The sequence below is a fragment of the Corticium candelabrum genome, chromosome 11 (assembly GCF_963422355.1).
Source record: "Corticium candelabrum chromosome 11, ooCorCand1.1, whole genome shotgun sequence".
In the NCBI taxonomy this organism is placed as follows: domain Eukaryota; kingdom Metazoa; phylum Porifera; class Homoscleromorpha; order Homosclerophorida; family Plakinidae; genus Corticium; species Corticium candelabrum.
The window spans coordinates 3,183,827-3,210,373 of record NC_085095.1 but is presented as its reverse complement, the minus strand read 5'-3'; the positions used below and the strand labels follow the sequence as shown (position 1 = coordinate 3,210,373).

The following is a 26,547-nucleotide window of genomic DNA, read 5'->3' as shown; positions in this document are numbered from 1 at the left end:
AAACTACCTCGCTTGCCACACTGTAAACAAAATTGCAAAAGTCACCGGTACATGTACAGAAAATCTAAATTTCTACACCGAGCCAGCCCCAGTTGCCCCGCTTTCTACGCCAACGCCAGTGAGTATATTGCACGGACAGGATGCATGTGCATGAACACGTGACGTAAACATCCTGTTACGCCTCTGATAACCTATCCTGTCTAACGCAATCACAGTTCCCGTGTTTCAAGACAACTGACCACAGTTTGAGTCTGTAGTCGTGCAAAGTAACGACGAAAGAGGAAAGAATGTCCCATTGTCGTCATCTCTATACATTTCCGTGACACCACATACCAACTGCCACGTCTCCGTATGATGGTGTCTTCTAATATCCAGTGCGCTTTATAAGTTTGAGTTCATGTCTTAGTATATAGTATGTTAATTAAATCTATGTCAACTATTATAGAGAACAAAACACACTGGAAAACATTTATTCTATTGTTGTGTCTCAATATTGATATTCTCTAAATTTCTTTGTGCTGCAGATTTTGCAGCTTTCATTAGACTCTTGTTCATGAGATATTTTGTTCTCATAGCATGATATGTCATTGTTGATTTTGACGCTGAGCAGGTTACAGACATGTTGAAGGATCCAAAGATCTCCTTATCTCTGTCTGAACCTTTCTGACCATACTGAAAAGTCTCTCCGGATATGCTTTGGAATGAGGAAGTATCAGTAAATTTTTTGCTGATAGAGAAAGGACACCAAATCGAACATCTTCTGAACTGCCTGCTGTCATTGCTTTCACCTCCGCCAGCCAAGCTCAGAAGTACTCAATGCCTGTCTTGTCCTTCGGTTCAAATGTTGGAAGCCGGCTGTCAGTGCTGCTTCTGTAGTTTCGGAATGCCATTACCAAGCAGTACATCTCCTATAGAGAGTGAGGCAAAACAATTTTCAAGGTTTGCAATATCACTGACAGAAATGTCACCACGGTTATAAGGATCCAGGGAGCCCAACTTCTTGATGACTTCATCAGTGAAAGGAAACTTTGCAAACAACAGCTGTTTCATAAAATTCACAAACAATTTGGAAAATAGTTTTTCTACAGTCGATCCATGAAGATGTTCCAGCTCTCCCAGAGTCTAAGAGAAATAATATAGGTGATGTTCCAATACCGAGTTCATCATCGGTTAGCTGACAGCGCCTATCTCTGTAGTCGACCGTCAAGATGTCATCTGTGCCATGAATAATTTCAGGATGAATGAAGTTGCTCAGGTATGCTTGAACTAAAGTTTGGACATCCGCTTGCAGTGACTCAATACATTTTGCATGGGTCTGAAATGCAGCAGAAGACTTGGCTAATGGCTTCATTGCAAATGATACAAAACGTCAAATCAGTTTAACTTTCGAGTCTCTAAGTTGGTTGGCTATCCTCTGTACTCTGTCATTTCCTTCTTCTACATCAGCCTGTGTATCAAAGTAACAGTAGAGAGCAGTCCACTGATCAATAAGTCGTTTCAGGCAACGATTTAATTTCAACCGAGTTGTGCAATGCTTCAACACTCTCAGTGGAGCTATATCAGCTAATTGTGGCTGAATTCTGGCAATTCAGTCCATGCAGTCCATCGTTTAGCAGAATATTTGAAATGATAGAATATATCAACAAGAAGATTGCCTACAGATACAGGTAGCTCCTTCAATGCAGCAGCAGCACACAAGGCAGCAAGGTGACACAAGCATCCAAGGCTGAACACTTCAGGTTGCTGCTGTCTATTTCGACTAGGTACTGAGTTTCGAACTCCTACCATAACACTTGTGGAATCTGAAGCAAATTTAATGACACTCTTCCAGAGAATTCTTCGAGAGTCCAGCTTCGATGCCATGGCATTGAAGAGGGCTTTAGCTGTTGGATCATTGCAAACCAGCCTTGCCAGGAATGGTGTCTGTGCTTGCCGGTCTTCTTCATCCCAATACCTTACCATGATTGCGAAGTATTTCTTGTCTCCATCATCGCCACCATCACACAAAATAGTGAAAGGGAAGATCGACAACGCTTGACTACGTTTGCGTTCAGTGCGGAAGCAGGAGCATGTTTCTCAATTGCCATTGTTTTTTTCTTCCGGAAGGAAGCAAATGATCGAGCTATCTTGCTGTCAAGAAACATGACTTTGCACAGCTTAGTAAAGTGGTCAGATAGGAGAAACGGCAAATTATGTTTGGCTATGAATGTTGCAAAGAAGATCTCAGCTTGTATGACCTGATCACTTTGCGATGGTTTGTCATGGCAAGAAACAGTTGATATAGAGGTTTGGATGGGCAGCTGGTTTGCGTTTTCTTGATGCGTCTTAGTTTCCATTTGATGCTTGACCTCGTGGTAGCCACTGCCTGCCATGGAAAAGTTTATTTTGCAGATGTTTTAGTACGCATAAGACCTTCCGTTACGAATTGTAGCCATGTTGTAACATGGCCAATCGGGTTGCCACTTGCAAGGTTCTTTCGTCGTGCAGTTTTGGGTCCTACTACTCGCACCTAGAGCGTCTGAGTTTACGACTGCAAAAGTTGCTGCTGCAGCTTCTGCTTTTTGCTCAGAGGTCCCACTTCCAGTGCAGGCTTTGTTCTATACTGCTTCAGAGGCTCCCTCCGCCTCTGGTTCTTACCAACTTCCAACATCGCAGAAGGACGCATGCGCAGAAGGCACAGCCTCGCAATTCTCATTGATATTCGCGTGTACTGCATGTGCTGTACTGTAGAAACTAACGCCACTAGGCCACAGGCCAGAAATTAACTCGAAAATCACTGGAATCAGGACGGAACGTGTGTGTGAGTTCAACTTCACTATCGACTCTCTCTGTTGGCAACGGTGACTTTTTATTCGTCTGTTCAAGGACATCCTGGGACATTTTGCGTCCCCGCCGGGATGGAGGGCCAAGTGTCGGGACAACCCAGGGAATCTTGGGACAGTTGGCAGCTATGATTTAGGATACGACACTCTAAACTGCAAAACGTTCACACACTCAAAACTTTGTCCTTCCTGCTACACCTTGGTACAAACCTGGCTAGAACACTGAGCATGCATGAAAATAGTTGTGTAACTCACTGCCACCTGGTTCCAACAGAATGATGCGGATGTTGACCTGTTAGTACAGTGGTGTGTTCAAGAAACGAGGAGTAGATATAGACTTACCAAAGTAGCCTGTTTGAAATCAGCCTTGTAGGATGATCAGTGGTGTTACTAATAAGTGGGGTTTCAATGGTGATGATATGGCAAGCGCTGTTGCTTCGACTAACACACCATCTCTTAGCAAGGCATAATTCATACAGCTCGTTTTGCTAGATTCACTTGCTTCATTAGCTTTTTGAAAATTTTGCTACTAGTATATTTTTTCAATATTTTGGCTTGTGATGAGAGGTGCATAATGCACATGCTTTTTAAAGAAACACTTCACTGATGTCCACAACTCTTGACTCTGCTTTTGACGTTAAAGTTTTCTGGTCACACATTAAGTTGGGAAGTTTGGCACTATCTTAGAGCAACCTTGATTGCTGAGCATTATGCAAAGGTTAGAAAACAAAACTTACGATGCAAATTTCCAAACAACGTCCAATAAGTGTAGCTTTCATTTACCGCTTCGTGTAGACTTTGGTATTTGCTGAGGCGAAAGTAAAAAATATTTTTGCATCACTGACTCACCTTAGATTGGCGGCGAAAAGCACACATAAGGCAATTGTTTGACTGTGGAAGGAAGGTATTTGGTGTCATGTGATTATGCTCTGCGACGCATGTTTCCGTGTTTTTCACATCACGGAAACAATTTTGTACTGTACTATGACTGCCTTTTGTAAAAAGAAAAATGAAGGAAAGCGCGAAAGACAGAGTGATGGCAAGTTGTTCAAGACGATCCATGTGGAATCTACAACATATGAACGACTGTGTCACTTATGAACTGTAACTTGTTCTCTTTCACTGTTAGTCGCCTGAAGCGTTTAGATCTATTGTGTACTCTGGTCATTGACCTCGGTAAGCAAGACTAAAACAATGCACTGTGCCACACAGCAAGCGTTCTGTCCTTACCCTTACGTTAACATCTACTGCTCGTGCCTCAACTGGAGACGTGTTCCTTTAAACATTGGCATAGTTGTTTTTGTAGCACTAATGAAATCAATATATGTACTGGTGTCCAGCACTGTCAGGTTACTTTGGTGTTGTGAAAGAATACTCTAAATCAAGTAAATTTCGAAAGAAAAAATCCAAAAATTGAGCAATTATTATTTTCATAAGTAATTTAATTTTGAAACATGCGAGATGGCAGTATGTATGTAGCTGCAGTAAGAATGACTGAAATGCGAGGCACGATTCCTGTGCATGCGTCACTCATACGTATTCTTAACGAACTCTCAGGAGCCATGTTATGTTATTGATCGTGTGGCTAAAAAGCAAGAATCCACAGATCTAAGCTGCTACAATGCCATTCTTGCAAGACCTCTAAACAAGGAGGCTAATTGTGAATCTGCAGAGTCTGCTGAAATATGTGAGAAAGATATGGAGGCTCAACTGACCTACCCCAGTGATACCAGTGGGAAAAGGTGTGGAAAATATTTCCAACTAATTAATTAAGTGATTACCAGAAAATTTAACTGGTAGGGTCTTACAAAGTTTAAGAAATGAGGTGACTTCGAAATTTTATTTGAGTATGTACCGTATTGCCTCTTAAGAACACCTCAGCATTTATTCATTTTGCTAGGCTGGACCCTGCAGTGTTCTTTTAGGGGCGGTGTTCGTTTAAGGGCGGCGTTCTTTCAATGTCATTTTATGTACAGTATGACACACACAATCCACACGCCTGCATGGTCCAAGGATGATCTTTCTTCCTCCTCCCTTTGCCTTTTCCGTGTAGCAACGTCGTCGATAGGTTAGTTGTCTTTTCGCCACTCAGAGTTTGTTTACGTACACTCTAGCCTCGTTCTGCTAGCCTGTTCCTGAAATGCCGCGTGTACTGTACTTTGAGTTTGAAGGCAGCCTCGTATGAGAGCCTCTCTTCAGCCATGCGGTTTAGACAATTTAGGCACGTGTCAAGCATGGGCAAGGTATGTATGATGAATATCAATTAACTGTCCTGTGGTGTTTATTCAAGGGCGGTGTTCTTTTAAGGAAATAAGGTAGTTGATTAACTCGTCTCGCATGCGCTAGGGTTACAGTAATACTGCTGTAGACCAATCAACAGTCAATTGGCATGCAGCGCAAGTGCTTATTCTTATCGCATAATTAGTGTACCAGGCGATGTCATAATGTTTCTGGTGTTAATTAGCAGCAGTTCCGCACTGTTACTGTAAAATTAATTGTAGTAGCCAAATGTTTAGCACTTTAGTGTTTCTTGATTTATTGCAGTTTCTCGTTTGATGTAAAACCTCTGTCACTATGTAGCTGTTGTGTAGTGATAGTTGTCAGTAAGACATTGGTAATATTTGTACTTCTAGGTAAAGATATGAACGAAGGTGATGACGATGATGCGATTCCTATTGGTGACAGAACTGATGACCGGGACGTTCCAGTGATAGACCATCATGTGGGAGAGCACTCATTTGCTGTCATGGAAGATGACCATGATCAGAGACGTCGAGAGCATTTGGAAACGAAACCTAGGGAAGAGAGCGAAGCAGCAGAACATGCAAGACGGTAGGTACTATAGTGAGTTACTGGAAAAAGCAATCAAATTGCTTTATGCGTAAAGCGACATAGATCTTTAGTCGTGTGTGTGCGTGTGTGTGTGTGTGTGTGTGTGTGTGTGTGTGTGTGTGTGTGTGTGTGTGTATGTGTGTGTGTGTGTGTGTGTGTGTGTGTGTGTGTGTGTGTGTGTGTGTGTGTGTGTGTGTGTGTGTGTGTGTGTGTGTGTGTGTGTGTGTGTGTGTGTGTGTGTGTGTGTGTGTGTGTGTGTGTGTGTGCATTCCCAGATGTACAATGGCTGCACATGGACTGTTTTGCTCCTTTCTTTCTGGCTGACTCCAGGCTTTGATCCAACTTCTGTGGCCAATGTTTCTACCTCTACGTCTTTTAACATCAGCAGTCTTTGACTGCAAAAGTTCACTCACCATCGGCATTGATAAGGACCTTACGGCAACATGTCTTCTCTTTGCAAGGCACCCGCAATGGACTTACCTGGCTGTAACTACATCAAGCACTTGCAACCTTGACGTATTTGCACTGGTTCAGCTTTTGTTTGAAGTCAGGACACTGGATTCAGATTAGGATTAAAGCCTGGTTTTGCAATACGATGCTGACGCTGAAGTAGAAATGAATCATACTCAGCATCAGTGTCTGCGTCAACATCACAGAATACTGCCTAAGTCGAGTTTGTCTCTTTGAAGTTTGGTGGTAAGCTGAGCATCATCGTCATATTATAGACTAGGCTTTATTTGCATGGAGACTTTTTGTAGCAAGAATTACAGTTTTCAACATACTAATGCTACGTACAAACAAGAGTGTATGACATTTCTGCTACGAGTTTTGACACAACCACCACAGTGAGAAGCTTCAAGTCGTCAAACATGGACTGCCAATCTTGCAATTGTGAACGTGACATTGATATATAAACACATGAAGTGATCAAAACAGAGAACTACAGACTTGTAGACTACATTTTGTTATTTGTTAGATCGAACTTTTTCTTGCTGTCTTAAAATGAGCTGGTTTGTTTTATGGTTTATGGTTTTATAGTGTGTGTGTGTGTGTGTGTGTGTGTGTGTGTGTGTGTGTGTGTGTGTGTGCATGAATGTAAAGGATGATTGGATTCCTTTACGTCATTCTTCTTCAAGCATAAATATTTTATAATTGTCACTGTAGTGTATTCCGTTTTTGAGTCATCTTTTTTCTGTTGTATTGTCTGTTTGTGTTGTTATGCATTGTTGCTACTTGTGCCTACTTGTCTGTCTGCACACACACACACACACACACACACACACACACACACACACACACACACACACACACACACACACACACACACACACACACACACACACACACACACATTAGTGATACTTGGAGGATTGCCACACCTACGGATAAATTTGTAGTCTACAGTTTTTTGCTGCAAAAGCCGCCTACGAATAATACAGGTGGACCTATGAATAACTGATTGTCAAATATGTTGTGGCTATCTCACGAGCTCAACATCTCTAATCTTTATGTGTCATTCTTCTCCTTTATGCACCATTTAATTCTTGCAGAACGGTTTCGGACTCTCTGAGACCATAGTTTTGTGATCAAGCATGACATTCTGGTGGTCGTTTGTGTTCATACCTGGCGAGGCTAAAATCAAACTCAATGCGTTCACAATACCGGCTGCTTTAACAAACCCCGATGTGTGCAAAATAAATGATAGCTAAAACTTTAGTAGCTTCTCTGTGGAAAATCATAAGGCGTGAGCAATGGAGAAATCCAGCACTTCGACTCAGAAATGAAAGATATCGAACTTGTAGCAAGTACATGCGTAAATTGTAGCAAGCATGGTGCAAGTGATTTGTCTTATACAGATTACATAAACAGTACATGCTTGTAAAACAACAATTAAGAACATTGCTGGCAAACACTGATTTGTCTACGGGAATTCTGGACAGTAGTGGGCGTGCTACCATCAGTGTCATTTGCCTATTACTACCATCAGTGTCATTTGCCTATTAGTCTAAAGAAGTTTTGGCAGAAAAGTGTGGCAATTCCGTAGTTTTGTGAATTTGCACTCGTTTTCATATTTGATTTGATATAGAATCTATCTCTGTAGGTATCAACGCTGGTTGAAGAGATCAAAGACTGATGATTTATCTGACGTAGCACGTCTGAGAGTAATTTATCATTCTGGTGATAAATTCATGACATGTTAAAGCCTGCAATAACTAATAGACTTTGTGTATCAGGAGTGGACTTCCTTGGTCGACCCGTCGTCATGTTTATTGGAAAGAACTTTCCAGCATCATTCATAGACTTAGATAAAGTGTGTCTTTGCTTGATTCTGCACACTACTCTCTTGATATAACATCTTGTATAGGCTGTTGCTTATTTCATTGGCTACTTGGATCCAATTGTCAATCGTGATTATGTCGTTGTGTACTTTCATACGTTAACAACAGGCGACAACTTGCCAGAATTTTCAACACTCAAAGCTTTATAAAACCTTGTAGACAACAAGTAAGTCACTTATTCTTTCTATGATTGCAGTCTCATACTTTATGTGCTCATTTAGATTCAGACGAAACTTAAAGTCGTTTTATATAGTTCATCCCACATTTTGGTCCAAGGTAAGTTGTTGTGTTTCTGTTTGGTGGCTCTTTATTCGATTATTGAGAGTTTGCTTGGGTATCCAAAGACAGTGTGTCTGCATTGATTTTATATTCAACATCATTTTGTCAGCTGGTTACACATCGAGTGTAAATCTTTTGTGCCCTTATGTGCGTTTGGGTTTCAACTTACCAGGCTTTGAGCACTGTTTGTAATAATTAAGACAACGAGATGTCTCCTAAAGTGCCTCAAGTTTATGTTGTGGGTACTAGAAAGAAATTTTTCTGGGCCAAACTGAAAAAAAATTGTCAAGTTTGGGTAGTCGATTGACTGTTTCTAAAGGATTTTTGCTCTGATATTTTTACTTTCTGTAGCTACAGTAGCCTTGCAGTGCAGTGCGGGCACACCTGCCTTGTTGAAGTCAACTAGGCAAATACTTCTTGTTCAGTTTGTATACCTGTTCTATTTGTCACAGTAACAGAAAGTGCACGCTATTTGGTAAAGAGTAGAGCGCTGAGAGTAGCTAAGAGCTTGATGTGACAAAACTTTGTGGGACGTCGAATGCCTACCATGTTGAACACTCGCAGAGTTGGTGCACAGCTGAAGCGAGAAATCGATTTCAGGTAGCTCTGTCAGACGACGTAGGGCTTCATATCGAATTTGGAAGACCTTTTTTCTCTGCTGTTACAAGCAAGCATAGTGTGGTAACTGTTGAAACAACTATCGATCGACGTCGGTCTGTAACAGAGGTGCTGATGTCATAGAGCAGTGATTGCTGGAAGGTTTGAGCTGCCATAGCACAGTATTGTTTTGAACAAGTGTACTACTGCTTACTCTATGGATTCTTACTGTTTGATTAATTCGATGGACTTATGACAGGAAATAATTGAAGAAAAAATAATAACTAAGCTGGCTGGCCGACCGACCGACTATTTTTTAAGAGAATGTTATCCGAACTTGACACTTTGGGGTTTGACCATATGACCATTTTGTAAGGACATGTCACTCTTTACTGTACTGGTTGTGTTTGACAAGACCACACAGTGCAAGAGAGTGCATCATATTTATTGTCAAACTGATCAATTTGCCTACTTGGTAGTGCCAGACACCAGTGTTTTCGCACTTAACATCTTTAGAATTGTAGAAAATGAGGTTATGAATTAGTGGAATTGTATTTGCTTCTACTTCTAATGCTTGTTGCCTTAACATGGATTTCCAAGCAATTGAACTATGACTGATGTATTTGTCCATGGAACTAGTTGGAAGTATTGCGATTGCCGTTTGCAGCTGAGCTGACACAATTTTGCCAATGCACTGGTGCTGACCCTGAAATAAGGATTTCAAATTGATCGGCCTCTCAGAGCCGTAGCTGCTCATTTCGTCAAATTTTTTATCATGTCAAATAGCCATGCAATCTTTTTTTGGTTGGCCATTGGCTAATGGCCAGCAGTTATCTCATGCTCTGCTGGTGTGCTTTGTTCTGGTCGGAATGAGAGTTCACGAATTTGTCCAGCTTGAATTATGGGCGAAACTGTGTAGTAGCGAGAACCAGATCAAACCAATTTACTGTTTTTGGAGGTTTTACTGTTTTGTCTTTTGCTGTTGCACTGAGTGATTGTGTTGCAGCTGGAAATTCGTACACTTACGTTGTTGTGAGATATTGCGATAAACGTGTGGGTTATTTTAGGTTGTTACCTGGTTTTTCACTACGTTTACTGCATCCAGCATCAAGGACAAACTGCGTAGTGTTTCGGGAATAGAGTTTCTGTATGATCACATCAGCCCAGATCAGTTGGATATTCCTCCGTTTGTCTTAGAACATGATCGACGGGTTGGTTTCTGTTTGACACTGTGACAGTGCTTATAGTCATGAAGTTGCTGTTATAGGTAAACGGTGAGGCATATCATTTGCGTCCTACTAGAGAGAATGTGGAAGATGGAGCAACTTTGTAGGGGATGATGTGGTGCATGGGTGTGGTTGAATGTCAAAGTTGTCGCTTGTCAGATTAACTGGTGACGTTTAGGTTTCTCTCTTTCATTGCTTCTTTATTTTCATTATAGTAGATGGTGTACTGGATAGACCTTATCAATTACATGCATTACTGCGGCAACAGATTCATTGCATTGCGTTGTGTTAGTAGTTGGTAAGGCTAAAACACTAGTCAGCTGATGGTATAGAATGGGTAGGTCGGACTGTCTGGGTTTGATGAAGATTGTTGTTACCATTTTGCTATTCTGCTCCACTGTAACAACTCAATGACTATGAAACATTCTGCACTGTCACAATGAAGGCATTGATGGTATTTGTGGCCTTTATATCAAACGACCCACTGCTTGAGACTGCTTGCTCTTCGAACATTTGGCCAAGAGAATAGCAGGATCTGCATGGTTTATCTCTATATTTAACTCTAGGGGGGGGCATGCACTCTGGTTATGATAATCAGGTGTGGATCTAGAGCCCCAGATGGAGGAGCTTGCTTAATATCAACAAATAAAAATTTATATTGACCCAAAAATTAGCCTTAAAGAACATCGGTAGTTATGAAACGACACTACGCACTAAGCTGCCAATTAGTCATCTGAGTCTAGAATATGGATTAAATAATTCCATCCCCTCGGGGGAGGGGGATTCTAGAAATCATTGATGACTTTCCCGTGTTCTGTTTCTATGTGGTAGTGAAAGTGTACAAGGCGAGACTGTTAATTGTTTGTCCCTTTATAGACCACAGGTAAGATGTCAAGTCATAGTAGTTCACTGATGCTCTGGTCACAACTACAAATGGTTGCTGGTTACAGTGGTAGTGTGCAACTAGTCCTCAAGAGTGTCTTTACAATTGGAAAAATACAGTTTATCTTGTGCGGGCTGCTAAAGCCTGCTACAGAGTTGAAGGCAAGTCTTCAATTTTGAAAGCCTGGAAGCCAGTGACCGATACCAGCTTCTCCTCAAAGGTCACAGGACTAGGCAAATCCGTCTGGTCAAATTCTCCAATCTCTTCGCGTGTCTTTCCAGAATGTGTCTGTATACGCATAGCTAGATGGACAAGGCTTAGTCCAAGTACTGTACTGACTTCTTGTACGTTTCAGAAACTTGTGCCTGTGTACATGTAATTGCACAAATAAAAGAATCTTCAAAGTTCCAACAACATGAATTGAGTCAAAACATTTGACCAAGGAAGTGATCCAGGAACGGAATGACAATAGTTCGTCTATATAGTACTCGTCTACTGTCTCTAATGAAACATTTGCGCAGTTTCTTTGTCAACCACAACGACAGGGTAAGTTTGGCACTCAGTCACCTACAGCTTCATGAACCTTTTCAGGTGGGTATCTATTTAAATCATTGGTCATTGGTTCGGACACCTTGTCCCTGAATTGCTGCAGCCCTTTGCAAGTCTTATCTATATGTCTTTATATGCTTTACTTATGTCTATAGAGGACGACTGTAGCTTGACACTAAGACCCTTTACAGTATGCATTACTTTGAACAGAGTAGTGAGAACATATGTGAATATTCTTCAAGACACCCTCACTGTTTTGGGGTGCACGTGCACCAAGTGCACCATCCCTAGATCCGCTCCTGTGCTGTGGACAACTGACCATTAGTTATCTGTGGGCCAGTCGATTTAAGGATGTGAGCGGTATCTACTCATGTTTTTCAGTGTGGAGTATGCACTGGCGACAGACTTGAAGCTTATGGGCTCGGTGAGCTTGTACATCCGATGTTTATGACAATTTTTCTATATGTGCAATTTTACTTTTCTGTCTTTGGCAAATAAATGTTACAGGGGGGGGGGGGGGTAAAAGAACTTATTTTGTCTGATTTTTACAACTATTTAGTTGTCGTTTAGTCTGGTAAGAAAAGACATGAAGAATAGGCCCATAGGTTGGAGGATTACATGGGTTCGACCTTAACTCCCCCGTTTGATGCGTTCAGGTTCTCTTAATTGTGTAGATTTTTTGTTTGTAATTCTATATGTAACTCTTTTTGCATGTATATCTTGTGGAGATCAACAGTCATCATGTCAAAGGAGCTGTCTCCCTATATATTCGGTCACTTGCCTTAACTGCATGTGGTCCAGGAGGCGGTTGTGGCTGCCATTACTGGTTCGATCCCCGAACCAGTTGTTGTCGGTATTGCTGCAAGTGGTCCCAAACCTAGCCCTGGACCAGTCATGCATGCATGGCTATATATAGTAGCAGTTGTCGCGTGACAGAGCAATTTGTTATGCAGCTCAATTGTATTTGTTTCATTCTAACACAACACAACAGTTTCATGAGTATATAGAGTATACGTATACTCACTATAATATACTTGAGAGTCATCAGTCAAACAAGCAAAACCATGGTGCACAAACACGGGCTGTCTACAGCCACTATAGTGATAAATAGAGGGAGACGATGTCTCAGTGAATCCAGAACTCAACAAGTCACGTGCATTATCTATCATCACACTATCTGAGGGATTTCTACGTGCAACTTCCCAGGTTTTGTCCGGCAGCGTTAGACACAAGAGATAGCTTCACTCCAGTGTTAGGACATCCTCCATAGTGATGAAGAGCATAGACTGGCATCCGCCCACTAAACTTCCAGAAGAACACGGGAGAGCCCGACGAACCACCCGTTGTATCACAGTCATAGCAGTAGTCATTGGGATGGCGGCAACTTTCTTTCCGTCTACAGAAACCACCCGAATCTTTATCAGATGATAAAGACACCTTTTTGCGTTCTCCTGCTGGATGATGAATGATCATCATATAGTCATGATGAGGACGCGGAACCTCATGGCTGCGCTGGAGACACTCTATATCATAAGTATTTTCCTTGACTGTAAATATTGTGAAATCCAGTTCGTTGCTGCCACTTGTTTGAATCAAAGTGTCTCCGTGGTAAATTTTCTTTGCACTTCCGACGTCGTCTGTGCAGTCCGTAGAGTCATACTTGTAGTCCAGTTCGGCAGAACTGACCTGTGCTTGATTCCCAAGGCAATGGAAGTTGGTGAGAAAGCGACCGTCGTCGGAGGCTTTCCATCCCGTACAAAAGTAAGAAGCTCCGTTCTTAACAAAACGGATTCTAAACACTGAATTACCGAGCGACGTGATGTGATTGTACGCTCTGTAGCAAATAATATTTAACCAGTCACGTGATCCACAAACCGATCCAGGCATACCCGGATGTGGAACACAGTCAGCGTAATGAACGTAGGAAAGAAGAAAGTGAGATTCTTGATGTTTCTTGTGGAGCTCGATTATCAGTTCTTTAGCAAATACACGACGACTATTTACCTCACCTCGATCGCGCCAACCTTTGCCTTCGAATCGCTCGACTCCCATCATCTCGTTGTTGTTGTCAATTCCGTAGACGACGACGTAGTCTCCTTTTGCCATGTTGAACGATTCAAAGTTGACACGAGCAGATTGACAGTTTTGTGTTGCGATATCGAATCGCCAGTATTTTGTCGTGTTTTCCTGCCAATGTGAAGCATCGGAGCTGCTGATGTTGACCGTCTCGACGATAGACTCAGGATCACGATACAGCAAAATCTCTGAAAAGGTGAAATTGATGTTTACAATTACCATATATGTGTTTAGATGTTAGTATAGTTTCTGTCGAAGATGCGAAGCAAATCGAAGAATTGGCTAGACATAATGCACGTACGGGATTCTAGATCGCTAGCAGTTTGTCAGGAAAGTGGAGACCCGTTACCTAGTCGGGCAGCCGTACTGTGCGTCATATGTATACAGAAACGCAGAACTGATGGCAAAACACACGTGTTTGAAGACAAGAAGTTGGCGACTCCGGGCAAGCATCTGGTCTCACCTTTGTCAACTGTACAGCTGTACCAGTGTCAAATTTGACAAGTTCTTCGACATCTATCTACTCTATGACAACTCTCTGACTCGGCAGCTAACGTCGCAACACGAGAGCTTTCAAAAACCCTGCTCCGGAAAGCCTGCATGCGCTGTGGATCAAACTAAATATACAAGTAGATCGAATGCAAATGACCATCCTACTAAATTAACTAGATCCGCGCATAGGTACGTATAGCACATTGGATGAGTCTATACTCAATGCGGCCTACTAGAATTATGATAGCCTTCTTTCATATGCATAAATCCTATACAGCTCTTCCCTGTTTACCAGAAAAGTTTGAAACCGGATATACGGAAATGCAAGCTATGGCGGTTTCGAACGGTCTAGAGTTTACTATTTTGTGACCTAGGGTGAGCGATATATAGCAGATTTACGATGAACGTGAAGAGAGCGTAGAGACTTCATTCTACATGTATCACAGATTATCAAAATTAATTACAATATAACCTTCCGAGTAGTTGAAGACAGATTTGCTCTGTGAGCCGCCCACAGCCAGAACGATAAGGAAGCACAATTGCAAAGTAAGCGTCGTCATTGTCGTGACGAGACTGGAGAGAAGAGTTGATAATTGGATAGACAATACGTACTCGATGTGTCACAGCATATCAAGGGCAATGTGTCAATACAGATTGTTGGAGTAACGTGTATATTCATGACTTTATAGCATCTACTTAATTAAATTCTCGACACTTGAATTTGCTAGTCCCGTTTTCAGCTCGACCAAATTGAAAGAAATCTTTACGTGCACATGTGCAGTTACGTTGGACTTGCTTTAGAATGGGTTAGTAGTGTACACGTGCGGTACTAGAAAGGACGTGTATCCGTGACCAGAGACACTCGTATGTGTATGTCTGTGACTGTGCTGCATGTGGCACGTGGTCCAGCGTCTGTTTCCGAGTTCCATGGTGTTCGCACGGATCTAGATATTTTCGGTGACATGTAATTATCTCGGTCGTTGTTAATGTGCGACATTGTTCTCGTCTACTAATTGTTTGCTCTTGAAATCGCACTGCCTCGTGTTCATTCCTACTTCCATAACACGTTCATCAATATTGCAAAAGGAAATTTCCGAGTCGATCTCACGTATCTTTAGAAATTTAAATTAATTAAAGAGGGAATGTCTGTTTATACGCTATGTTCGCTATCTCCGTCACCACGTTTGCTCCAATTTGGACCAAACACCAGAAGCACAATCGCCCGAAATTCCGCTGTGTCTTGTGCTCCTTGCCAGTCGAAATATGACCAGAGAAGTGCGCAAACTGCATGGGAGCCATCTGTCAACAGTGCTGCGGTCTGACATGAGTATAGGTGCTACACTGCAGCGCAGCTGTTGACTCGGGTACAGTAGATGTTTGCAACGTTGTTACTTCGATGGCGTCGCTGTGGGATCCTATGGACTGTACGTACAATGTACCCACCAATGCCGTAAAAATTGATTGAGCGAGGTGTCGTTCTGAGGGTACAATCCATTTTTTGTCGAAATTAATGCTACATGACTTGCTTAATTAAGCAGCTCAACAGCGTTGGACGGAATACAGCAGATATGAATAAGAGACGCAGAATCCGCTCTTAGAGTTACTTGTTGCAGGCGCGGATACAGAAGTTTCCGAAAGAGCTAAATCTGTTGACCTACGGAACCAGCAAACTCACTTCTATCTGTATTAGGGTTAATTTCCTAGCATATTCATGAGGCATACAAGTCTAGAATTGAACGAATTAACCATCTATCGAAACATTATTGTACGTTCACTTTGATAACACAATAAACAAGATTTCGGCTGCGGTGGGCGTGTCGTTAAAGAAGAGGGGTCTGACCCCCGTCACCTATCCCCTCTATCCGCCTATGTGTAGACCTGGGCTCTCTATATAAGCAGTTGATGATCACATGGGTACACACGTACCATTACATGCCTGTTAGAGCATTAAATTTATTAGCAAATTAGGTCCAGTGGCTCTCCGCATTTGTTGCTTAGGATTTTAATCATGACAAAGGTGCAAGGTGCCATAACACCATAACACAGCCATACTAACAAGTATGCAATTTCTGCCCACAGTATTTGATACTGATCATCAATACAAGGTCAAAGTAATCAAGTTGACGTCAGAAAAGTAATCAAGTTGACGTCAGACAAGAACATGTAATGCACTGATGAAGATGCATGCATTACTTGACAAAAAGTTTCTAGATAAAGTACCAGGTATTTGACAAAAAGTACACTCGTAGTCATAGAAAGAAGTCTAATACCATCACTGACATCACATACTGGGCTAATAATATCACCACTGAATAACTTCTCTCTTGAAGAAAAATTGTCCACACGGGCTGCCTGGTGGCAAAAGAGCAAGAAATACTGGGGTATCAGCACCTGGCATAAGTGTCTATCAATAGAACGTATGATCACTATATGACGTTGTTCTTGCCTTCATCCACAGATAAATGTGCTTTTGCTCCTCCCATATCACTCTGCACCCAACCAGGACAACACTAAACATACCATGGAAATAACATTGTTGACATATAAATTGCTTATGTTCATTAGCATAACTCTAAGTGTAGCGAACATGCAACTTATGTCACGTTTCACGAATTAGTTTTTTGTATTACCAAGAAACTAATTTTAGTATCTTGGTCTACAATGCAGCATGGGATCATGTCGTTATGCTCGACTAATGATCTTTTGCTGATTGTATTAATTCAAAATTCTTTGAATGAATATTACATATCTATACATGAGATCTCACCAAATTGACTAGTATGTCTTCCTTTCCACTTTTTGCCAATTCTCTACTTTGAATTCTAGTGAGAGCCATCATACCAACTTTGGACACCCCGTATGCTAACAAGCCAGAAGAAATAAAAGTCATTACCTGCACAAGTTCTGGTACTAAGAGAAGGACTTAACCTGAATTTGGCCAACCACTGCTAGTGTGGCTTCCTGTTTCAGCCGCACTATTTAACCATTATATAATTTCAACATCATACATACAACCAAGTGTACAGAATACAGCACAGATTCACACGTACCTGTCTTGTCCTCTTTCTCTCTCTTACACACACACACACACACACACACACACACACACACACACACACACACACACACACACACACACACACACGCACGCACGCAAGCACCCACGCACGCATGCACGCACGCACACACACACACACACACACACACACACACACACACACACATTCGTTCCCGTGCGCAGACAGTGCAAAGGATGATGAAGAAAGATGAAATGAGATCGAGTTCAAGACCAAGTGCGGTCAATCAATTCAGTGATACTTCAAGGATTCAATGTAGAAGTCATCTCGGACAAACGTATTAGCATAGTCAGACTAGACTGTCAAAATGTAGTGTACTAAGGTGCCTCTTTAAATTTGAAAGCTTCAGGACCATAATGGTCCTGTTGTATTAGTGTTGGTGTGGATTTTTTTCTGGTACTCTCTTTTAGTTGGATGCTCATGATGTAAATGCTTGATTTAATTGGAAAATATATTTATTGACAGACAGATAGACATAGACAGGCAAACAGACTGACACACACACACACACACACACACACACACACACACACACACACACACACACACACACACACACACAACGTGAGCATCTACATTTTTTACCTTACAAACTGATTCATAATAGACACAAGATCTTCAACTGTTAAATCATCAGATGAGAACTTTGCTTGAAGATCTAAACTCAAATTTTTTAGCTTTCCCAGTTGAGATCCAACATTCACCACTCTAATTACAATAATACAATTTCAGTTGAAACTCAGGTCTACCACTTTTTGTTACCTTACCTGGCATGAGGTCGAAGAAGAGGTAACAGAGATTGGCTTACATTTAACGTGCCTGTGAAATTCACTTTAACTGTTTCACGAGCTTGCTCAGCAAAAGATGCATTTGAACTCCGCTGAAATACAAATGAGAATTATATATGTATATATGGTTTAATTTATTAACAAAGATTTCGTTTTCTTGCTATTAGATAAGGATGGCAAATTGCCATCAGAGTCTATCTGTCCATCTAATGTGAAACAGCACTATACTGATTCGATAAGAAGTAATCACATCACTAAAAATTAATTAAATTAAAAAACTAATTCCAAACATAAAGACCTAATTTGCAGCAATGAATCGGAAGTTGAACTGTCTGTCACTGCTTGCCGTAAGCATGAAGTATCTCATATTTCAATACAAAGTCTTATTGTACCTCTTTCACTTCGTTCGCACCAACTCCACTGATACTGTTTACAGTCTTTAGATCTCAATATTGGTACATGCTTCCAAATCCAACTTTACATTGGAATACTATATTCATTCCTCAATGATCATCATTTGTAACAAATGTCAGCGTGTCTGCTAAATGGATTTAGCTAGTCCAATTGCCTAAATCTATCTTTTTTCGTAGGATATTATGCACTTTGTCTAGGAAACAAGTCGTATCTGTTGATTTACATCAGCTATATAAGACCATTTAGCACAAAACAAAATGTACATTTTATGCAATCAGTTTAAGTACATTAGCTGAGACCATTTAGCAGATACATCGTGACAAATGACGATCAAGCAATGAATGTAATAAATACACAGAATGCACTACAGTGCAAATCAAAATTAATCACTAAAAATTGCAAAAGCAAATGGAACTGTGATCTGGCCAAATAGCACAATAATAGAGTCTGACACCAAGTAGCGCTTGAACTCTGCTTCATTAAGCTTGTAATATCTTGTGAATGTGAGAGTGCAGCGTGAGCTGCTTTTTTAAGTCAAGCCAATAATGACATCCCTGGTGTCAATAATTACAAATACTACATCATCAACATTGGGGAATTAGTAGGCATATATGAAACAAAATCAGTAAAGTTAAAAGATTTTTGAATGAATAATGTAAAAGAGCGAAGTACATTTAAAATAATAGATGTACATTGCAGGTGAGTGTCTAGATTAATGTCAAATGTGCCTTCGCTAATAACTTTAAAAAGCCTGAAAGATTTCGGTTTGTGCAACTCAGAAATTGGTAAACAATTACAGCAATTCATATACTACAGATGCTTTCATATGGGCTGTCATACAATACTGCTATAATGACATCAGGTTTTGGTTAGTTGGAACTCACACATTCCTAAGCAGCTATAGACCTAGAAATACCATAAGTAAATCACACGCATGCGCGTGCGCGCGCACACACACACACACACACACACACACACACACACACCATACACGCATGCACGCATGCATGCACAAACACATGCATACATGCACACACTTTCACACACACACACACACACACACACACACACACACACACACACACACACACACACACACACACACAAGTATAGAAAGTCAGATGCCAATAAATGATCAATGTAACAAAACAAGCACATATGTCAATACAATAAAAATCAAAAAACTGTAATTTGACTAAACTAATATCTGACTTGCTCACCCCAAACATAATGCCAGCATTGTTGACGAGTACATCTAGACCTCCATACTTGGTCTCAATAAATGTCTTCAGCTGGTCGATGCTTGATGTGTCGCTGACATCAAGGGCATGAAACCTAATGTTGCTGCATCCTTGTTGTTGTATTTCTTGGTAAGCCTTCTCACCTCGCTCTTGATCTCTAGCTAAAACATATACTAGATAATCAACATGCCAAACTGTTTATCTCATCATATACATCTGATCGTTCCTCAGCATGCGTATATACGCTTTTAAATGTCTTAATAATTTGAAGCCACAATGTTACCTCTAAGATGCAGCATTTAAACAATGATGGCGTCATATCATGCATTCAGGCAAGTTTAGAAAAACTCTGTCCTCGAGCAGTTTAGCTATAAACTTATTCTTACAACAGATGTGTATTAAAACAGAATAAAATTGAATATTAATACATTATCCAGTTGAAGCCAATCAAAGCTGCGTGGATCAACATATTCAGTGTTTGTGCAAGTCTGCTATTAAGAATTCAATGTGTGGCGTCTATTCAATAAAGCTTTTATTTCTAAGGCCCTTTTGTAAGTGCAATGTTTAATTAAATGAGAACAATGTTTACTCGTGAGTAGCGTTTAATCAAAGAAATACAGTATTTACAGTCAAGCATGTACAAGTACAACATTTAGTTTCAATAATCACCGAGTACACAAAAAATTGTTTGGCTGTCCAATTTGATATATACAAGCAGGCCGTCAGAAGCAAACTAGAGGTGGAGCAGCCTAAATGCGTTAAGGGAGTGTGACTTAATGCATGCTACAGGCAGGTGGATAAACTGGAAGACTTACGACTTCAACTAAATCATCAAAGATGCTTTAACTCTTTGATGCAAACATGCTAAGAAATTAATTTAGTAAGCTGTGGAGTCAGTCGGTATGGCTGAAGCACAAAATAGGCTAGGTCACTCATCGGAATTGTATTAATTAAGTTAAGGGGCAGTTGGCTTCTTCCATAACATAAAGATACGATGAATCAGATCTCATGTCTGTTCACATGAAATCTTGTTTAGACTGGCTGTTTATAGACGGTGTTTAAAGTTAATTGTACGTCAGATTCATGCAGTTAAACACATCTCATGACATGTTATGGTATGTCCCGTGTATATAGGTACTGTCAACTAGATATTGATCTGAACATCCCCGATTCGGTGACCGCATAATCTCAATGACACAAATGGGACCTAACAACACTACACTGTCACACATGTATTTTTCCTGAAACAATCTCTCGTGAATTCACGTCTGTACTGCATGTGAGAGAGTAGCTTGGTTTGTTACAATACATTAGATCTAAAATACTCACAAAATTGTGGGGTGGCTCTAAGTGGCCAAAAAAGTGGGGTGGTTCAAAATGCTCTAGCCGCCACATGCTTCTAGTGGCCATGATACAATTAAGTCAATACACACTCTAACAATTCAAAGCATGTACTGTATGTATTCAAATTGATTCATTTCATCAATGCTAACATGGCAAGTACTGAAATAACCATTCTAACCGCGCTCACTAAAAAGTACTGCAACACTGTTACCAAGCAGTATATGATCGAGGTCCACAAAACCAATAGTTGGTATTATCGAGAAATTCAATGTAAATCTTTGTTTACTAAGCTATGGACCAATTCATAACTTGACCCATTTACACAGCTTTGAAGAAGTTGCCTGTTTCAATACTGAGTAAAAGCGTTTAAACAAAGTTAATTTGTCTTCTAATTAACCCTACATTAGACTTGATTCGCTTTAGGACTGCACACACACACACACACACACACACACACACACACACACACACACACACACACACACGTGAACGCATGCACACACACACACACACACACACACACACATACGCATGCACGCACGCACGTGCACACACACACACACACACACACACACACACACACACACACACACAATGGCAAATAGACCAGCAGCTGCTGTTTATGGTTATGCCCCCAGCCAGATGGCTGGGTTCCTGTGTTCGACGCAGGAGCTATGGGCTGCGTTAAGCAATCATCTGGAGTCTGACCAAGTACTCGCAGGGGCACCAACTGCAACACTAACTGTGGTGTGAGCACTCGAAGTCCCACCAGGACCCTAGTGGCTGATGGATTTGTTGCAGTCGGGGGCTTTTGCCACCCCAGTCAATGACCAGGTACTCATTTATACTCCTGAGTCGAGACAGGCAATTGTGTGTAAGTTTCTTGCCCAAGGAAATTATGCCATAGCTCGCCATCACTGTGATTTGAACTTGCAACCCTGCAAGGTCCCGAATGTAATCCCTCCATGAGTTGACTCTCTAACCAGCACACACACACACACACACACACACACACACACACACACACACACACACACACACACACACACACACACATGCACCCGACAACTTATGCAGATGAGATAGATAAACTAATGGCATATAATGCATGGTACTGAAATAGTATTACTAGTTAATTAAAATGGAAAACATTGTTGGGTCGAGCCGAGAACAGACATGAAACACAGTGATTGGTCAAAAGGGTTTTGTACAGATCGAAGAAACCCAAGATTAGATGTAGATAAATACAAACCGATTCATACACCTCCGCAACACAGAATACAAGCCACTTTGTGTCATAGCTTAGATTGACGTGATTGCTCACACTGTACATACTCTAGCAAAGAAATTTATCTGTAAATTTGGCTGCTTCAAATAAAGCTAGTACGAGTATTTCATAGTCACAGCCGGACATGGGTGCACATTTGGACATTGCATGTGGAGAACTTGGATGTAAATTTCTTTGTAAAAGTGACGTGTTCTTACATTTAGTTGCATTTTTGGCTGCAGTCTGTTGTCAAACCATTTCTAGAAGCTCAAGCCTGTTTTCACATTCTCGTATAGCTAATAGTCCTGTAGACTTATAGCTATTACATGCACTTAAACCTGTATTGTGAAATCAGAAACCAACATGTCTGCATGTGATTAGCTCAAATCAATGTTATTTCCAGCCTGTTCTACCATCACACACATCTCAACACAGCACAGTACACATAGGAAGGGTCTTGCCAAAGGTCACCCAATTACACCCCCTTGAATCACTTTAGACACAGCTTTGATAAGAAAGTACAAATCAACAAACATTGATCTAACGGTGATGTAAGAGTCCTCATTGTGACGGCCCAACTCACCATCTATGCAAGTACTATCATGATAAGGGACATCGAGATCTGGTGATTGTTTCTGGTAGCCTTCTATTTCAACTAGGAGAAGGCAGTAGTCTAGTTTATGAGATAAATCTCTGGTTGTGTTGCAGGTCCTAAGAAAAGTGAATATGAGACAGTTTGAATCTATTCACATAGCCCAGCCAGACTTCTGGTCTCACGGGTAGCATACTGTGTGTTCCACATCATCAAAAGTAAAAGCTTGTAGAAAAGCATCAAAACTCAGCAGAGTTTTCCTCAAGCCATTTTGAACAGTGTAAGATAGCTGCCCTGCGTCTTCCATCATGGGCATGCTTATTAACCCAAAGTCCATGTGTACTGTACACTACTAGATAAAACTTAAAAGACTGCAATATCTTTGCTGCCTTTCGACTTTCAACTGAGATCATTATGGTACATATAGGTACATAGTATGGTTAAAAATTAACCCACATGCACGACAAGCCATTTCCATTTATTAGATTATCTATTAATTAATTAAAGTTAATTCTGCTTTGAAAAAACAATCATTTTTACGAATGTCAAAACAATTCAATGTGAGCAAATTAAAAGGTGGTGCCTTATAGTTTTTCTCCCCTCCCAATCACCACGTGCAGAAAGCATGCATCTTGCCTACGCATAGGCTTCTATTTACACCCTTATCCTTTGTACATGTACTAAAAGAACTTATCATACAGACCATCGAGCAAATCCAAGGCCAGAGTTTTCGATCACATTCCCAAAATGAACTAAAAAAGGGAAATACTGGAGACATTAGCCAGCAAACATGCAAAGACGTACACAGATAGCTAGAATAGCAGACGGCATGTCTAGGTATACTCTACCTGTAAGTAGGACATCTCCTTGGAACTCCTTGCACAATCGTTTGACAATAGCAAAACCAATCCCCTTGTTCGCACCTGTAACCTGCGCACACAGTTGCACTACGAAACAAAAATTGCTCGAGCGGATAATCCAATTTACCACAGCTAGACGTGACATCTTGTGGGCGTTCCGTGCGACTATCTATAAGGTAATACGGGGTAACTCCGATCACGGGGTAACTCCAATCACGTGACAGTAAACCGCTCAGCGTTGTTGATGAGAAAACCGTACGCCTTTCCCATTACAGCACGTAAGTAGACGACCCTTCGTGGTTTTAGCAGGCAGTGACATAACCACTAAGTCCTTGCCGTTGTGTCTCAAACGGCTTGTTTGTTGTGAGAACGACCTAGGTAGCGGAACTTGCGGTCCAAAAACTTTCTTGTTAGAGACAATCCAAAAGACTAAATGCTATTTTGTGCAACCCACTCTACCACTAAATACGTTGATGCAGACAAAACGCACCGTTGCCCTTCCTTTAGAGTCCAAAATTCGATCACATTGTCACAGTCGTAGACTTACTTCGCTTGCGTTCTGATCTGCTTTATTCGTTTACTTTGCAATAATGGTACGACATTATCAACCTAAAGGAATTAAGAACAAGTTCTCTGACGAAGCCCTGAGAAAGGCACTGCAAGATCTTGCTGAAAACCAGGACAGCATAAGGAAGACGGCAGCTGTGTACGGCATTCCCTACTCAACCCTTCGCGATCATCACAAGGGAGTCAGTAAAACGCAATACGGTGGACGGCCAACAGTCTTGACTTACCAGGAAGAGAGAGAAATAGTGCAATGTTGCATTGTGCTGCAAGAGATGGGGTTTCCCCTTGATAGATCAAGTCTCAGCAACGTCATCTCAGATTACCTTAGAGCAAATGCTAGAGAAAATCCTTTTCCTGATGATTTACCTGGTCCTGACTGGTTTGTTGGCTTCTTTAAGCGACGGAAGAGTGCACTGAGTCAAAGGAAACCACAACATCTGTCAAAGAAACGTGCTAAGGCATTGACCAAAGAGAGAATTGAGGGTTGGATGAAATTTGTCGAGAAGATCTACAGGAAGGCTGGGTTGTTTAAACTGAGTAAGAAAGAGCTGTCCAAAAGAATTTGGAACTGTGATGAAACCGCTTTTGCTACAGCCTCCTCATCTAGAATGGTCCTAGCTAGGAGAGGAGCTAAGTCTGTATATGAGACCATGGCAGGGAGTGGACGTGAATACATTACTGTCCATTGGGGTGGAAATACCAATGGAGACAAAATCCCTCCCTATATTCTATATAAAGCTCAGCACTTGTATCATACCTGGACCCTTAGTGGCCCTACTGAAGCAATGTATGGAGTATCAGCCAGCGGGTGGATGGAAAAACAAAACTTTTACAGCTGGTTTGTAAAAGGCTTCATACCAGTGCTCAAGAAGATGAAACTGATTGCAGAAAATGAAGAGCCATCTACTACACTGACGACAACAGAACCAAGTCTTGTCAGTGACAGTAGTGATGACTCAGACTTCACAGATGATACTAGCCCCAGCGTGATCTTGTTTTTCGATGGACACTATTCACACATCAACTTGGATGTCATCAATGTGGCAAGAAAATACAACATCATTCTCGTAACCCTGCCTCCAAATACCACGCACGCATTACAACCTCTGGATGTAGGCGTGTTTGCTCCCATGAAGAAAAATTGGCAGAAAATTCTGATCGACTACAAACGAAGAACAAGGGGACAAGGTGTCCGTAAAACAATTTTTCCCAAATTACTAAAACAGCTGACAGACACATCCATGAAACCACACCAATTTCAAGGTGCATTTCGAGGAGCTGGTTTATATCCAAAGCCATCAGCTGCAGCCATTCCTCAAGCAAAAATTAGTCCAGCAGATGCCGTTACTACACGAACACCATGCAAGAGCCCTCGTTCTCCGACAGCAGCTACCACTCCTGCAATCAAACTTCAGCTTAGACACCACTTCTCCAAGTTGTTCCAGAAAACAAGAACGCCTATTCCACCACCACAGCCAAAGCCATCTGCTCGTGTAGACTTGGCATACTATGGAGAAGTCATAACAAGTCATGAGGCGTACTCTAGAATAAAAGCACAAGATGAAAGAAAACAGCAAAGACTGGCAAAAGCAAAAAAAGGAAAGCAACCTGCACGCCAAGGCAAACGAAAAACTGCAGTAACAGAAGAAAGAGATGAAAACAAGTGCCAGGGATGCGGAGGATTGTTCGACAACGACAGCAATGAGAGGCAAGAAGATTGGGTGGGTTGTGAACACTGTTGGCGGTGGTATCACTACGATTGTGCTGGGCTTTCAGAGCTTCCAGAAGACGAGGACCCTTGGACATGCTCCAAATGCAGCTAAATGTACATATATCAGAATCAATCAGAGTAAGGCTAGCGCGAGTAGATGCACTGTACGTAGCACGTCCACACGTTACCCTGCACATAGCTACTAGCTCAGTTTCTGATTAAGAGTGTTCAGTATAACTATTAAATCATAATCATGTAACCAACGCGTACCTTGCAGCAGCAGAAATGACGCGCAGAGGAGTGATCGGAGTTGCCCCGCCCTTGGGTATTCAGAGATATGCATGCGAGTAACTTCCCGAGTCTACTGTATAGTAACTAGCAGCCGTAAGTCCATTGCAACGCAAGAAAACAATAAGTAGAAGTTGCTCTTCACGATAACAGTGATTCACATCCAGAGCCTAGTTCTTCGTGGATACAGCCGGGAAACTGTCAAAGTGTGGTCGGAGTTACCCCGGATTACCTTATGTCAGCTCCCGGATAAGCGGCAGCAGCACGTGGTCATCCGTGGTAGAGATTATAGACATAATTAAG

At 41.4% G+C, this 26,547-nt stretch overlaps 3 protein-coding genes and 1 pseudogene across 4 annotated transcripts; 2 read left to right on the top strand and 2 right to left on the bottom strand.

Moving 5' to 3' along the window:
* Positions 1-8,019: 8,019 nt before the first annotated feature.
* Positions 8,020-10,362, top strand: LOC134187102 (protein GDAP2 homolog; annotated as a pseudogene).
* A 2,112-nt stretch (positions 10,363-12,474) lies between these two features.
* LOC134187314 (uncharacterized) lies at positions 12,475-14,655 on the bottom strand. The gene is made up of 2 exons (XM_062655424.1): positions 14,568-14,655; positions 12,475-13,791 (listed from the first exon to the last, which is right to left on the bottom strand). The coding sequence occupies exons 1-2, from the start codon at positions 14,653-14,655 to the stop codon at positions 12,716-12,718; spliced, it is 1,164 nt and encodes a 387-aa protein (XP_062511408.1). The 3' UTR covers positions 12,475-12,715.
* Positions 14,656-16,131: 1,476 nt separating this feature from the next.
* LOC134186734 (carbonyl reductase [NADPH] 1-like) lies at positions 16,132-26,445 on the bottom strand. 2 transcript variants are annotated; one of them, XM_062654766.1, is made up of 11 exons: positions 26,227-26,445; positions 25,854-26,064; positions 23,806-25,787; positions 23,667-23,748; positions 19,595-19,776; positions 17,940-18,052; positions 17,758-17,880; positions 17,024-17,070; positions 16,863-16,957; positions 16,542-16,605; positions 16,132-16,486 (listed from the first exon to the last, which is right to left on the bottom strand). In XM_062654766.1, the coding sequence occupies exons 3-11, from the start codon at positions 23,821-23,823 to the stop codon at positions 16,398-16,400; spliced, it is 813 nt and encodes a 270-aa protein (XP_062510750.1). In that variant the 5' UTR covers positions 23,824-25,787; positions 25,854-26,064; positions 26,227-26,445; the 3' UTR covers positions 16,132-16,397. The 2 variants fall into 2 exon arrangements, with proteins under 2 accessions (XP_062510750.1, XP_062510749.1); XM_062654765.1 differs by having other exon boundaries at positions 23,806-26,064.
* Positions 24,269-26,068, top strand: LOC134187101 (uncharacterized). The gene has a single exon (XM_062655217.1). It carries the CDS (start codon positions 24,269-24,271, stop codon positions 26,066-26,068), a length of 1,800 nt encoding a protein of 599 aa, XP_062511201.1.
* Positions 26,446-26,547: the final 102 nt, after the last annotated feature.